The 16,429-nt window shown below is 46.5% G+C and overlaps 1 protein-coding gene across 3 annotated transcripts in view; it reads right to left on the bottom strand.

Moving 5' to 3' along the window:
* LOC138528635 (transient receptor potential cation channel subfamily M member 2-like) overlaps window positions 1-16,429 on the bottom strand; it is a 613,775-nt gene that overhangs the window by 277,572 nt on the left and 319,774 nt on the right. For all 3 annotated transcript variants that reach the window (XR_011284191.1, XM_069640449.1, XM_069640451.1), the window contains exons 9-10: window positions 10,656-10,765; window positions 7,481-7,813 (exon numbers count right to left, since the gene is read on the bottom strand). Coding sequence is in view for 2 of the 3 variants with exons in the window: in XM_069640449.1 (XP_069496550.1) it covers window positions 7,481-7,813; window positions 10,656-10,765 (443 nt within the window). In the remaining variant the exon portion in view is untranslated. The remainder of the gene's footprint in view (window positions 1-7,480; window positions 7,814-10,655; window positions 10,766-16,429) is intronic.

Here is a 16,429-nt window from a genome sequence, read left to right as displayed (position 1 = left end):
CAGCGGTCCCAGAAATGAAAGAAACTGTTGCCAGTAAGCAGCCACCTAATCTGCCAAAACGAGAAGTGAACCTCGAAACAAAGCCTGAGAAGATTGCCAAAGAGGGGGAAGGGCAAAGAGTGCCCCAACGTTGCCCAGCAGAATTGACATCACTGCTGACCGACGTGAAATCTGCCTTGCAAATACCAGCAAAACCAAATTGTGTACCCCTTTGGCGCCCACCAGCACTTGCCAGCACACCAAAGAACGGATCTGCATCATTGGCGCGGCACTCACCAGCACCTGCAGTAGCGCTACAGGCTGACTTCAAGCCTGAATCTGGAAGTGCACCAGCACTGTTCACGGATCATACGATACCAGGAGCAAGGCGATACAACCTGTGGCCTCGGAAGACAAAGTGATCCGCAGTTCTTTTTGGTGTTTATGTCAACCTCTGGTTCAGCTCATGGACGGAGAAGGAACCAGAGGTGTAGAGGAGAGAAGCGTGAGAATTGTGCAAGTCGGATAATTCAAGATTCGCGGCTCCTTGGTGCGATCATAAAAAGTACATGTGTCCGGAACCAGAGCGGAAAAGCTGGGCGCACATGGTACTATGGCAAGTGAGATAACTGATTAACAGTACATGTGTTCCCAGCGCGTCCGCTCCCGATGGCTGCCTTGGAAAGGGAAAACAGACTCCGTTTTCCCTTTCAATGGCGGCGGCCATTTTCTTTGTCATTTTATTTTTCTCCCAAAACGCTGCAGCGTTTCGGGACAAAAAAAAGCTTTTAGTGCCCCGGTCACGCAGTTTTTGTGGGCTGGGGTACTAATAGCTATATGCCCCTCGTGGCGGGGGCATTACCGACTCTGGTAATGCCCCGGGGCCTTCGTCAAGGCCCTCGCTTCGCTCGGGGCCTATAACTATGGCCTTGGGGCATTACCTGAGTCGGTAATGCCCCCGCCGCGAGGGGCATATTGCTTCTCAATGAGTTCTTTCACTATGGGGTGCCAAGTGGGTGTGTACCTCTATGGGGCAGGCAGGAGCCCAGCATAGGGTATAGTAAAGTGCCTCCACCTAGAGTGAATGATAGGAGCGAACTCCAGAGGCCTCCTTTTTACTGCAACACAAATTGGTATTAAGCACAATGCAATTATATACATTCATAAATAGAGAGCCTTCAACAAAAAAAAAAACATTCAACCCACTGGTAGAGATTTGAAACTCTCCTTGAGGTTATGGCTGTATTTTCAGAAATCTCCTAAACTCTGGGTGACACATAAGGTGCTCACTCTCGCAATTCTACAGGGTAACTGCACAATGGTATTTGCACAAAGATCTTAACCACCCTCCCAGCCACTCAGGAGGCTTTGAACATGGGCTTTACCTCATGGTAAAGCCCCCACTCCGAACCTCCTCAGAATCGGGAAGCTAGAATCTTCCCTGCCGGTACTGAAGGTAAGTGTGGCCCTGGCCCCACGCTCCCTTTCCCCTCCTTCCTCCCAAACCATAACCCTAAGTTCCACATCCATCACACGCCCCTAACCCCTCCCCACTTGCCTTGTGCTAGCTTGTCCCTTTCTAGCGTCGGGAACCCTCAGAGTTCTAGGCACATCTCCGTTGCAGCAATTGCTGTCACGAAAGGGAGAATGGACTACGTGTAGTTCCCTTCTCCCTAATCCATGGCGGCCATTTTAGCTCATATGTTTTTTTAAGTTGAGAAACGGAAACTGTATATAACTATTAACATCCCGGAAAACATGCAGGGATACTCTTAGCAATAACCCCCTCTGGGCGTGGGGCTTTACTGGGACAGGGAATGCCCGGTATAATATTAGTTATAACTGGGCTGGCCAGTACCTTGCCCCGTAAAGCCCCACCTAGAGGGGTTTATTGTTCAACTAGCAGTAATCAATACATACCAAGTGCATGCAGTTGTAAATATTGATGGACTTGATAAATAACTCACAGTAACCCCAGCATAGAATATATGTAGTGAGTGTAGAATATTAGATAAATAAATACTTTAAGTTTTAAATAAAACAGTGTATCACAATGGTACAACAATGGTATAACCCACATACAATCCTTACTTTTCTTTGCTCCTTAAAGTCTGTATTATTATGTAAATTAAGGCTTTGAAATAAATAGAATTTCCTCTTTACCCCTCCCCAAACACTATCCAGTAATTTTGGAACTCACTGACCATAATGAATTCGTCTGGCTTACTCTTTTTTTGGCCTGGAACCTTATTTCAAAGAAGGTAAAAAGGGGCTCTGCTTGCAAGTTAGGATAGCGTGGAGTGGCAAAAGTAATACTATGCCTCCCTCGCCCCCAAAGTCCACCTTCCTAGCTGGACCTCTGCATGCTGAGAGTAAAAGAAAGGGCATGGTCACTGGGTGCGTGGAGGATCAGAGTGTTCCAAGCACCTCCTTCTTCCTTACTTGACCAGGGAAGAGGGGATCTGTGGTACCACTGGCAAGTATGGAAGAACCAAAGAAAAGGAGAGGCTGGGATGGGAGACAGGGTCTGAAATCAGAGCAAAATTAAAGCACAACAAACATCTCGAACATAATTGTCCACCCAATATGTTTTCAGCAATATCATTAGTATAACCTTTACTTTTAAGTACATTAATACTTTTAACTACACTGTAAAAGCATAGGTCAATGATCAATGTCCTGACATTGGCCCCTCACTGTCTGGAATCCAAGTAGGGATAAGACCGCTGAGGTGGCATCTGGGAGCTCAACGTTGTTAAGGCCGGCATGCACTATCCTGATGTGTGGTATCATTGAAGCTGCTGCAGAGTGCTGTGGGAGGGAGGCTGGACAGCCTGAAGCTTCTAGAAGGAAGGGGCATTCATCTCAGGATATGGGATAGGCTCCATCCATCACTGAAAGACTATTTTACGAAGACTGTGCCTCTGTGCACAAACCTGCAAGGTCAGAGGATCGTGTGGAAGAAAAAGCCTTCCCATTGCCACAGAAGTTCTCCCGTGCTGATCCACCCACCACAGACCGGGAGGATAGCTCGCGGGCAACTCATTTGTCTTGGAAATAAGACAACGCATAGCAACACAGGTTTGAATGCCGGTCTCTTGCGATTAGAAACTCAATTATAATTATAGCATTCAAGAAGTATCCCCACCAGAAAAAAGACCCACAAGGCTCTTTTTCCAGTGCCTGGTGTGAGAGCTCTTGGTCTTTAGAAACCTTGTTCAAAAGAAGGCCTATTGTTGATGTCCTTTTCCTCTTTGCGTTTGTATTTCCTAGCTTGGACAATTTCTGATTTCCTCATCATTGTCAACATTCTTTGCCAAGGGCATTGTCTTTCATTCATTTCCACAGTGCACACTTTAAACTTTTAGATCTGTTGTTTCACACATTGAGAACACTTATAAAACGATATCCTTGCCTACACACAGCATCCTGAAGGACACCAGAGTTTCGGCTCAGCCACGCTGCGAGAGGCTGAAGGATATGTGTGCCAATCAGTGCCAGCACGCTTAAATTTGTCATCCTATTGATTCTCTCCCAGAACACATTTCTACCAGGTAGCCAGTCAATGTGCCATGACTGCTTTATTTAGTAGCTTTCATGCACATAAAACTGTTTCAAGTGCAATTAATCATAATTTGATTAATTGCTGAAAAGCAAGTGCAGAGTTGTGGAACGGATGTGGCTGGCTTTGCGCACATCCTCTGACCAACTGCCCTGTCGCATGCTCCAAAGGCACTACCGACTGTCCATCCGGTCCAAGAAGCGGACCCATATTGAAGCCTGCATCTCTGTGGCCATCAAAAACAAGGAACTTGGCAATCCTACTGCAGTCTTCACTTCTCCTCTTCCTTCCCAGGCCCTCTGCATGGCCTTGGCCTCCCACCACTCAACAAAACCTGAGGACATCCTGTCCTCACTCTCCTCTACCCCCCTACCTCCTCCAACTGCACATAGGCCACCCTTGCCCCTTCTCTCTCCATCCTTCCTACTCTCCTCCTTCTCTCCCATAGCATCTGAGGAGGTCACCAAGACTGTTCTCTCTATGACAGTCTCCTCCAAACATGTGCTACCGCTCCTCCAGAACTATCAAGGACAGCCACCCTCGCGGCCTCTCTGGATGAGTTCTGCAACCACTCTTTTGCCACTGGCTCCTTCCCATCACCTCTTAAGCACTCCCTTGTGCACTCCCTCCTAAAGAAGCCATCTGCAGACCCTTCCTGCTTGGTAAACTGCCGCCCTTTCTCCACTACCACCTTCTTGGGCAAACGTTTGGAGAAGTTGGTCATCTCCCAACTAATCCATCACACTGTATCTGTTGGCTGCCTTCACGAACACCAGTCTGGCTTCATAGCAGCCAGAAGCACGGAAACTGCTTTTAGCTTGCTCATCTTGCCCACCTGATCTCCACCTTCTCTCCTCACTTCCAGTGCTATGCGGATGACACCCAGCTCTCTTTTGAGCTTCCCTCTTCTACCTCCTCTCCTTCCTCCCTCATTCCTGACTGCCTGACGACTATTCAGGCATTGTGTGCTGCTAATGATCTCTGTCTTAATGCCAGCAAGACTGAGAGTCCTCCTATTGGTACACCCCTTTCTTCCGCCTTACTCTCTGGCTTCCCTCTTTGGGCCCCCCTCCCCTCACCCTCTTGTGAGGCAAAACACCTAGGGGTCATTTGGGACTAGTCTTTCTCTTTCTCACCTCATATTGCTGACCTTGCCAAGAAGGGTCACTTTCAGCTTCACCTTCTTAGAGGCATTCTCCCTTTTCTCGCCTTCCCTCAGAAACTAAATGTTTCTAGAGCTCTGGTTCTCTTCATGCTGGACTACTTTAACAGCCTTTTCCTTAATCTATCTCTTTCCTCTTTTCGCCCTCTTCAACTAATCCAGAATAGGACTGCAAGACTTATCCTTGGCCTTAAACCCAGGGACCACATCTATCCAGCCCTAAAAGCACCATACTGGCTTCTGGTGAATACAAGGAACACATTCAAGAGCCTCTGCATCACCCACAAGGCTTTCTGGGGCATGGGACCATGCTACATTCAACTTTCTCTCACTAAATACCACCCTGCTAGAGTCTTTCGGTCCTCCAGCTCTAACCCTCTGCAGGTCAAATGTTTCTCCATGCAGAGAGTGGGGGATAGATCTCTTTCTGTGGCAGGTGCTTCACTCTGGAATGGCCTCCCTGCCCCCCTCAGACTTAAGCCGGATCTCCTTAAATTCTGGAACGTTCTCAAGACCTTGATCTTCTCCTCCTCTTTTCCTACTCTTTCCCTCTCCCCTTCCCGGTTAATGACCCTCCCCTGATAAGCTGAGTTCACACAGGGGCCAGGCCTGCCTTTGGACCAGTCTTCCTCAGCACCCTGACTTCACTTTGGCCAGTCTACCCTGTTCAAACTCCTGAGTCTGAAGTCCAGGCCTCACCTTGCACTTGCCATCCAGGCCTCACCCAGTACTTGCCCCTCAGCCCTCCCCTAGCACTTACTCAGCCCCTGTCCCCCTCCCTCCTGCTTCCCCCAGTTCCTGCCCTTACCTTGCCCCCTCCTGCCCCCACAGCCCTCAATTCCTGTCGCTGCACTTGCACAATCTGAATGTCACATGGCCTAGTAGGACCATGTATTGTGGTTGTGTTATCCTCCTCTGCTCCCTTCCCCCTTAGTCATGTAGCACCTGGAAACACGTTCTGCTGTATAGGCACCATACAAATATTCAATAAATAAATAAATAAAAATAACCAAAGTCATACAAAAAACATTTCCATGTACTATCTGATACAGCACGCTTGGGGAGCAGAAATCCCTGTTATTTTGCTGTGCATACTTAACTAAGCAATATGCCCCGAGCGGCGGGGGCATTAGTTAACGAAGTCCCTGGGGAATTACCAGAGTCGGTAATGCCGCAGCCGCGAGGGGCATATAGCTATTAGTACCCCTGCCCGCAAAAACTGCGTGACCGGGGCACTAAAAGCTTTTTTTCTGTCCCAAAACACTGCAGCGTATCGGGAGAAAAAAGAAAAAAAAAAGACGACAAAGAAAATGCCCACCATGGAAAGGGAAAACGGAGTCCGTTTTCCCTTTCCATGGCTGGCCATCGGGAGCGGACGTGCTGGAAACAGAAGTGTTTCCAGCGTGTCCGCTCCCGGAAAAAAAAGAAGGTAAGTGCGGTTGGGAGGGTGGAAGGGAGGGGAAGGGGGGGAGGAAAAAAATGAAAAAAAAGTACCTGGGTCCCCGGCGGGGGACGATAGAAGCCTCCAGCCGTGTGGAGGCTCGGAGAGGGGATGGCCCCGCTCCGAGTCTCCACACAGCAGGAGGCCGCCATCGTTCCCCACATGGGATAGAAGGTAAGTGGGGTGGGGAGGGTAGGAAGGGCAGGGACGTGGAAAGAGGGAGGGAGCAAGGGAGGGAGGAAAGAAAAACAAAGCCTTACCTGAGTCCCCGGCGGGGGGTGAAGGCAGCTTCTCAGTCGTGGGGAAGCTTGGAGCGGGGATGGCCCCGCTTCGAGCATCCTCATTGGCTGAGGGGTTGCCACCCCCCCCTGCCAGGGACAAAGGCCGTGAAATGCCGACAGAGGGATTCCCGGCCATGTAATGACTTGGCGAGGGCCAATCAGAATGGCTCTTTCATTCTGATTGCGTCCTCGACGGGTACTAATGTTCATTATATTACCTAGCCTACATTTAAGAAACATGAATAAAAGAATGCATGGCCATCGGTGGCAGAGGTACAGAGCAGGCCACTGCATGAGGATCAGAGCTGCACAGTGACAGTAACGGAATAGGCAGTAAACAGGTTAGTAACGTTGGGGAATTGTCTGGGCTACATTGGCTGGTATAGTTCCGAATGTATCCAATTGGATTGGGTAAAACCACAAACAAGGTTGCTTATTAAGCTTGTTATGTGTCCTGAAGACCAAGTTAAAGGACTGAGCGCAGAAGGGGCACTTAACATTGTTTATGGACTTACTACACCACACAGAGCCCATGGGTGGGATATTTACAGCTATTGTAACCTATGTTACTCTTTAATGTGAAAGAAAAAGAGGAGTCAAAAAGGCATAAAGGGTGGATGCAAGTAATACCTTTATGGGTCTATTTAACAGATGGATTAGTGTTCTTTACTTCCTGGGGATAATGCCTATTCAGCTTTAGCTATTAACATTAGCATAGGCGGTCAAGGACCTGTTGTTACATTTTAAATCGCTCTGGGCTATTGTGGGAACTTGGCTGCAGGTACTAAGCAGGGACCTGACATTACAAAAATCTGCCTGGGTAGTTGTAGGAAATTGGCACTGCATGCTGTCAGTTCGCTTGGGATGTGGCATTCTGTAGGCTTTACCAACTGGCAGAGCCTGCACACTGTTCAATGATAATGTCAAATGAACATTCCAAGGGAAATAATACATATTATCTTCAAGAACATGTGTTAGCAGACATATGCGTTCATCAAGCTTGTGATGTAAGTATTAGTATAAACTGATCAAAGAGCAGTGGAGGAATTATCTACCTTAATCGTGTCGCTGCCGCTGGTCTCAATGCAGGTCCAGGATGTTCTCCCATGATGAGTGCCTGATTTGGTGAAACCGCCCAGCAACCTTTTCAGAATGTGTGCTACATGGAAGGGGGCATCCTTCAAATTGGGTGGAAGCTCCTCTTCCTTCAGTGACCTCTTTAGCTTTCTATAGATGAGGCTGGATGTTTCGACACTGTTATACAGCACAGTCAGAACCTCTGGTGTCACATACTCCCTCAGTAGGACACCGCAATCCAGGAAAAATTGCACAAACTTGGGTTTATTCTCAATCAGAGCAAGAGTCATCACTGGATGCAAATCTTTAGCCTGTAGAAAAAAGTAGTGACCAAACGGGAATAAGGAAAGCAAGTATAAGAATCCAGTTTGAAAACACAGAGACACCATCAGTGGATCAACTCAGAAAAAACACCTACAAAAGCAACAAGTATAGTTAGTGATAAAATGTGAAGGAGACAAGTGAGTATCACAAACCAGCTCGAGAACATAAAGCTGCCATCAGTGGATCAATTACGAAAATAGACCAGACCTATAGCAGCAACAAGGAGAATTATCACAAAGATATCAACATGTATTCAAAGGGTTCCCTATAGAGAAAATGTTATAATGTGTACACTAAGTGCTTGAGAGGTGGCAATGCTATCGTGAGTATGCCATGTCAGTCATCATCTACACCACTGGACTCTCTTTTTCAAAGGCCCAGGACAGCCAGAAACACTGACAGGCCTTGGGTAGCGCTGTCAGGTAATGGGGTCCCACCAGTCTACACACCTGCACTGAAAATCCATCAGGTAATCATGTCCTGCTTTGGGAAAGGCCTCTACATTCAGTGCAATATGGAAAGGGCATTTTCTGAAGAGATTGCCCAATCAACTATTTCCAGTTAGCATGAAATCTGCCTCTCTTTTGTTGGACAGGCTTTCTTGCTTCTCAGTTTTTCCACAACTCTTCCTTCTTACTATGTGTTTGAGTTTAAATACCCAGAAAACTCTTCCCACACCACCGTTTCACACAGCATTTTGGAATGAGCAGACCCTGTGAAAAGTGCCCTTCACTTTCTCACTGCCACCACAGTCCTACTCCGTGCTTCAGTTGACCTATGGGACCTATTGTGTCATAATTATAAAGAAATGTGTCATATAAGGGGATGTGTCAGCTATGAACTAGCCCTACCCTTATGAGTGAGAAACCAATATTGAACAGGAACATTCTTTTTTCAAATAATTATCTACATATATGATATAGGTGAAAATGACAGATTTAGATTCATTTGAATATTCTTTAACTGGAAATGTCATTCATGTTTCTGCCACTTCATGCATGAAGGAGTTATTAAAATATGTACATTACACACATTTCACACATTTTAATGCTTCATATTTATATACATATGTTGTATGTGTTTCTACTGACTCCATATCTGTATTTGGGATTTGGTGAGACAAATGGTTCAGAAATTATAATTAATAATGTATTTGTAATTGTCACTCTGAAGGCACAATTTTAAAGTCTATTTTACTATACATCAGCTGAGCTGCATTTATTTCTTGCTTGACCATTATTACCAGAAGGCATATATTTTTGAAAAAGTCATTTAACTTTCTTCAGTACAAAAACCTAATGGAACAGATGCACATTCTTTGTGAAATATAATGTTCTCCCAAGTGAAGGGTTGATGAACCTCTGTCCATGGGCTTCTTTTAAACTCTTTTTAATGGTAGATACACATTAATCACTCTAATGGTTTTCTTCAGATTAGCTTAAAAAATAATATCATAGTTGTGGGCTAGATTTCCAATATGAAATTCACATTTAATGTAATTCTTGAAATTCAGAAACAGGGCACACTATCTTGCTGCTCTGTTTGTCTTGCATCCATTCCACTGATCTAAGAGCTATGTTAATGGGATCTGGCAACTTTGCCAACAGACCACCCGGTTTCACTGGGTGAAAGGGAGAAGTCACAATCTGGTCCTCATCTGATAATTGAATAAGGCTGGTCTGCAAACACTGTGTCAGAGATTCCCCCTCAGAACGGAATCTTGAAACATGTGCACATCTGGTGCACATCTGGCAGGTGTCCCTTAATGTTTGTCTTGGCCTCTTTTCCTGCCTTCAGGACGAGTCACTGGGTTAAACAAGATGTTGGTGCAGACCCTCTGATGATTGAATAGAAATATTTGGGGATGAGGCAGACTCAAGTGCCAATTACAGGGTTGTAGCCATTGAAACTTTTGGCAGTCATCCCAAAACTGGGGCTACCATATTAAAACTTTCCTGGGAATCTTTACAGCCTTTCACTCAAGTGTAGAATCCAGGTAGCAACATGCATCATTCATCCAAGCAGATCTGGTGCTGGGTTTTGCCTTTCAGCCCTCTCTGGCAGGCAGGCAGAAGCCATGACCATATAAGAGAGGGGTCTACAACCTATGGTTCCTCAGATGTTTTGGACTACAACTCCCATCAGTCCTAGCTGGAATTGTCAATGGCCGGGGATCATGGGAGTTGCAGGTTGCAAACCCCTGATATATGAAAACGTCCATGTCCCAAGTCCTCTCACGGACACAAAGCAAGAATGTTTGACTCTGTACCAGATCTTTCACAGGCTTCCCTGCTAAGGAAAATGGGTGAGTATGCAGATTTTATCCCTCTAGAATTCTACATGATAGTCTGCCACTGACCAATGGATACCAAACAACCTACTGTGCGAGGAGACTCACACAGGGAATATGGGCCTTTGGGGCACCCTATCACTGAGAGGCACTGGGCCTCTCAACTGCAAATTCACTTTCCTGGTGAATCTTCTATTGAGGGCTCATCTTGTGTAAGATTGGAAAAGGTAGGAAAAATACAAAAACCCAGGGAACCCTTGACAAAATATTTACTTTAGACTATTGAGCTCAAGCCACCTGTAAATTTCCATTCCATTAGATCAGATCCAGAGCCCTGCACTCTATTGTACCAGACCTAAAGAAAAATGTTGATACTAACATGTGTAATAGCAGTAGAGGCTTTTGATCACAGAAAAGGTGCCAGAGAGGAAATAGATGTAGACACAGAGCAGAATGAGCGATACATGTGTAAGAGGCACAAAACTGTAAAATGCAATAGATCTAGAGGTTCTCTCCACGACACCCATGTCACCTCTCACCTCCCACTGCCAGGCTTTGGAAAAGATGTTTCTTGCAACCTGGATCCGGTTCCAGGACACGGCCAGCTTCATTTGATAGTCCCAGTTCTCACTCCCCAGACTTTGACATGCTAAAAACACATATGAAGGAACAAATATTGTATATGAAAGGGGCATCTGAGCTTTGGGTATTCGACACATCTGTTGCAAATATGCATTTACATTGAGATAGCTATAAAATGTTCAATTTACCAATCTATGTAATCAGTATCCAATCTGTTTTGATTTAAAAAAGCAATTTGCAATTAATAGCTGTAAATTGACACAGAAAACTGTTCTTCAAGGAATCTATTCTCTATATGTATAAGATGCTTAGGTATGTTTCTTTACTCAGCTGATGAAATGTATCAGTGTTAGGTTGCCCTCTGCTGTCCAAATGGAAAAAGTAAGGAACTCATGGCGGCAAGATTAAAGACAAACACAAGTGATCACAGTTCAAGGGTGTTTATTAAACTGTATAAATGGGTGAGAAAAATGCCTAAGATAACCCTAAATCTAAGATGGGAGCAAACTACGACCATCAAATAATAATAAGGCATTCCTAGTGATGTCTTGTCAAATAAAAAGGGCCTATACTAAAAAACAGATTGCCAATCCTTACTGCTAAATTACAAAACAGTGTTTTATAATGTTCACCAGAAAAGAAAGAAGTGTTCACAAAATGATAAGTCAAGATGGTATAGCTGGGGGGCCCCTTCCCCAGGTTTTTAGCATGGGACAAGGCAGGACTCCTGAGCACAACACACAACTGGGCTTCTCCAGCACAAGGTTACAGTTCTATTTAGCAATATCCGGACCTTCTGTGTCCAGGTCTCTTTCGTACAAAGTCTCTTGCCTCCGAGGGCCTGATGTGTCAACAATTACAAAACAAATGTTCCTGTCCGTAATCTTTTACGTTGGCGGATGCCTCTTCACCCCAGGTTCCCTCTCAACTGGGCTCTGATTCTTCTTACAATAACAAAACAAAAAGTTCCTATACTTAATGTTTTACATTGGGTGATGCCTCTTCACCCCATTATCCCCCTCAACTGGGCTCTGATCCTTCTTGAATGTTAGCCTCCTTCCTTCGGGTTCACTATGGCCCTTTACTCACAATATTTTGTGTAAAATGGCTTTAAATGTAACCAGAGGCATTAAATAATAAATAAAAAGTTAAATAAATATATATATATTTTCACCTGTAGTGTTCATTAGTCTCAATGTCATTTTAATAAATCTTTCACTATGTACATCCCTCAGCCGGGTTCACGCTTGTCAACACAATGTTCACAGGGTTATTATGCTTCACCCCAACTTGCAGGCATCCCTCAGCCGGGTTCACATTTGCCAAGTGCACAGTTCACTTTGCTTTATGATTTGCAGGATTCACTTCCCTTAGCTTTCCTCTTGGCTACGGGTCAAAGACTTTCGATTGTACAAGGGTTTTTTTTCAACCCTTGCATGATCTCTTTGACCTATTTACATCGGGCTCTCCAAGGGCCTCCTGGTACTGTAGTTTCAACAAAAAGGGTTTCTTTCGAGTGTGCGCCCACGTGGCCCCAGACCACTCTGCAGCTGGAGTTTCTCTGGGTTTCAAAAGTTCAGTAACACACAAGTTCTTTGTTCATAACTTCTTTCAATTCATATCACGTTGCCGTTTGCAACCTTCGCTCAACACAGTTTGGTATACTATTGGTTCTCCCTCTGACTCACCGGCTGTGCTGAACTTCTTGGCATTAATTGTCTCTGTAGTCAAGGACGGTACCACAGTTGCAAGTGCCTCTCCCCACCCTGGTTACCAGGGTGGGAGGGCCCTGTGCACTGTTGACATCTGTTACACCACACACTAGCTGTAGTTCCCAGTCTTATAATTCCTTTCACAAGGTTTTGCGGGTCGGGGTCGAAAAGGGCAAGGGCACTTCCCTCCTTATTTATTTATTTATTTATTTAAATTTGTATAGCGCGCAAGCAGCCCAGGGGCATTGAGGCGCTGTTACTTGCATGAGCTTAGTTACAGGCATGGTATCAACAAGAGGCATATTACAGAAAGGAACAAGCACGGTTATCATTGCAGATTATGCGGTTGGTCAATACAACTTAAGCAGAGGGTCCTATGGTTGGTATTCATGCTGCTGCGAGGGACCTTATGAGAAGAGGGTGGAATTCAATGCTTTGCGGAAGGCTAGGAGGGAGGGCTCACTGCGGATGGTGGGAGGTAGGGCATTCCAATGAGTGGGTGCGAGATAGGGGAAGCTGGATCCACCTGCTCTGGATCTTTTTACTAGTGGCACAGAGAGCATGTTGGTGTAGGGTGATCTTGTTGGCCTTGTAGAGGCGACGGGGTGGATTCTTTGTGAGAGGTAGTCGGGGGCAGTGAGATGGATGCATTTGTGTGTCAGTGTGAGAGTTTTGAAAATTATTCTCTCCTTTATTGGGAGCCAGTGTGCTAGTTTTCTGGCTTCTGAGATGTGGTCCCTTTTGGCAATACCTTGGGCTGCTCAGAGAGCACTATTCTGGATGATTTGTAGCCTCTCCAAGTTTCTTTTAGAGGTTCCTAGGAAGAGTATGTTACAGTAGTCTAGCCTGGAGCCGGTGATGGCTCTGGCTATGTTTGTGCAGTTCTCTTTGGAGAGGAAAGGCCTGACTGCGTTGATCAGTTTAGCATGATATGCGGCTGAGGAGGCAATGGCGTTGAATTGTCTGTCCATGGAAAGGTTAGAGTCTAGATAGACTCCAAGAGTTTTGACTGAGTCTGATACAGGTATTTTGATGGTGTCGATGGTGAAGTGACTGAATTGGGAGTCAAGTTTTTTTAGCGTTTCGGGGGAACCTATCAGTAGGAGTTCTGTCTTGTCAGAGTTGAGGCATAGTCCATTGTCTGCCATCCAGGCTTGGATGGTGTTGTAGAGGTTGTTAAGGGTCATGGCGTCAGTGTCGTAGCTGCCTGTGAGGGTAAGGAGGATCTGGGTATCGTCCGCGTAGTTAGTGTAGGATATACCCATAGCGTCGAGGATGAGGAAGAGGGGTCGTGTGAAAATGTTGTAGAGTGTGGGGGAGAGGCATGAGCCTTGGGGCACGCCAAAGAGAATGGTAGTGGGTGAGGCAGAGGCTAGGTCGGAGAATACTTGCATGGTTCTGTCTTGTAGGAAGGATGTGATCCATGCTGTGGCATCAGGGGAGAACTTGGCAGTGGAGGAGAGATGATGGCAAAGGACGTCATGATCTACGAGATCGAACGCTGCAGATAAGACAAGGAGTAGGAGAAGAGCTGGTTTGCCCATGTCTCTGGCATCGTCCATTTGGTTTTTCAGGTCCAGTAAGGCGGTTTCAGTCCCATGTCTAGGGCGGAAGCCAGATTGGCGGAGTCCCAGGAGTTTGTTTTCTTCGATGAAGTGCTGAACCTGCAGATAGGCTGCTTTGTCGAGTATTTTGAGGAGGAAAGGGACAGTGGTTATGGGTCTATAGTTGTTGGGGGAGGTGGGATCGAGAGTTGGTTTTTTTAAGAGGGGGCGGACCCATGCTTCCTTGAGGGAGGTGGGGACCTTCCCTGTTGCGAAGGAGGCATTAACAAATGCTCTCAGGAAGGGAGCAAGCGCTTCAGTGCAGTCCTTGATGAGAATGGCTGGGCAGGCATCACCTTTACAGTTGGATGCTTTGATGTTCTTCATTATGTTAATGATGTCCTTTTCCTGTATGGATTTGAAGGAGAAGGGTTGGGGAGGGTCTTGGGCTGGTGGTGGGACAGGGATATGAGTATTGGGCAGGGCTTGTTTGGTAGCTAGTATTTTGCTTTGGAGGCGGCTCAGTTTAGTTAGCATTGCCGTTTGAATTTCGTCGCACCAGGCTTTGTCTTTGGTGAAGTTCTGGGGGGTGGGAGTAGGAGTCTCTAGCTCCCTAAATATTGCAAAGATTTCTTTAGTGCTGGATTGGGCTTCCGAGATTCTGGATTCAAATGATTTGGATTTTGCCCGGGTGATAGCTTTTTTGTACTCCGTAGAGCAGGCTTTAAAGAGCAGCTTGTCTTTGTCAGTGTGGGACGTTTGCCACTGAGTAAGTGCTGCCTTTTTCTTGTTTCGGAGTGCAAGCAAGTCTGGGGTGAACCAAGAGTTAGAGTGGGTGGTGGGTTTGTATTTACGGAGTTTAAGTGGGGCAATGGAGTTGATAGCTGCTTTAATGGCAGCATCGTAGGTTGATGCAAGAGTTTCTGGGTCTGTGGAAAAAGGTGGTCTGAAGGCTGGGCCTTGGAGGAAGGGCAGTAGTCTTTCCTTAGTAAGCTGGCGGGAGCTTCTTGTGAGGCAAGATGGTAGGGGTTGGGGTGGCGGGGTAGAAGAGCTAGTGGTGAGGATGCTAAATGTGATGATATGGTGGTCAGACCATGGGGTGGGAGTGTTTCCAGTGATGATGAGTGGGCAGTTGTGCTGAGCAATCCAGTCGAGAGTTCTGCCCTGAGTGTGCGTTGGGCTAAAGATGGTGTTCTTATAGCCTAGTGTTGTTAGGGCTGAGTCAAAGGATTTGGCTGCTGGGTCCTTTTTATCCTGGAGGCCTAGGTTGACGTCCCCAAGGAGAATGGCTTTCAAATGTTTTTTGAGGTTGTCAGATAGGAGATGGATGAGGGAGGCTTGGAAGTCTTCTATTGGGCCAGGAGGGCGATAGACAATATGAGCGGTAATGGTGCAGTTGGGGGAGAGGACAATTTTGACTTGGAGGTAGTCGTTGTTGCTGTGTAGGGATTTATCTATCTTTCTAATACTATAGCAGTCCTTAGCGATGATTGCGACACCTCCACCTTTAGAGGGGCGATCTTGTCTGGTGATGGAGTAGCCAGAAGGGAGTGCCAGGGAGAGCGCAGGGCCAGAGGCCTCGTGTAGCCAGGTTTCAGATATCATGAGCAGGTCAAGGTCATGGGTGGTTATGAGGTCGTGAATGTCTAGAGCGTGGGCGCTGATGGATCTGGCATTGATCAAGGCACATTTGAGGTGGGGTTCTGTGACGACTAGGGAGGGGTCTGTGGGAGGAGAGGGTGAGGTGATGGGTATGGTCGGTGTGGGGCTGGGGGCTCCAGTGGTGTTGTGGTGGGGGGCAGCAGAGGAATTGCATATCACACATTTTGCACTGGGGGGCGCAGTTTCAGTGGTGGTGGGCACAGGTGAGATCACATTTGGCACAATAGCATTCACAATGGGGGTAGAAGAATTGCTTATCACACATTTTGCACTGGGGGGCGCAGTTTCAGTGGTGGTGGGCACAGGTGAGATCACATTTGTTGTCCTTGTTGTCCTTTCAGGTCTCGCCACCATTCTCCTCCTTTTAAACTGCCATCCTGGAATAGCTGTCTCCTCGTGTGGTTTGCCTTGGTCCAAGTGTGCTCTTGTGCTCCACCTTTTATCCCTGTGGGGAAGGGAAAGGGATGTCAAGTGTGTGTAGTTATTGTCAATTGACTGACTCTGCTTGACCCTTGTGTTGGGACATGTCAGGTAAATGGCAGTGGTGTTGTCCGTTGTCTTTCACAGTGTAAGAAAGTGTTCATGTTTAGAAAGGAGGGGTATAATGGAGAAAAGGTGTTATAAGCAAGGTGCTATGGTGTCTCAACCTTCGGTGTCCCACTTCCACTCCCTGAGAACCCCTCATCCAGATGATCCTCCCTGAATGGTCCACCCCAAGGAACTGGATCAAATAGCGATGGCCGTGTCCTGGCCACCTGGATGACAGATCCCCGGGGACTAGTAAGTGAGACACCTTCAGGTTTCTCACACAAA

The sequence above is a fragment of the Ambystoma mexicanum genome, chromosome 7q (assembly GCF_040938575.1).
Source record: "Ambystoma mexicanum isolate Mex_15411 chromosome 7q, UKY_AmexF1_1, whole genome shotgun sequence".
In the NCBI taxonomy this organism is placed as follows: domain Eukaryota; kingdom Metazoa; phylum Chordata; class Amphibia; order Caudata; family Ambystomatidae; genus Ambystoma; species Ambystoma mexicanum.
The sequence above is the reverse complement of the archived record's forward strand: the minus strand, read 5'-3'. Positions and strand labels throughout refer to the sequence as shown.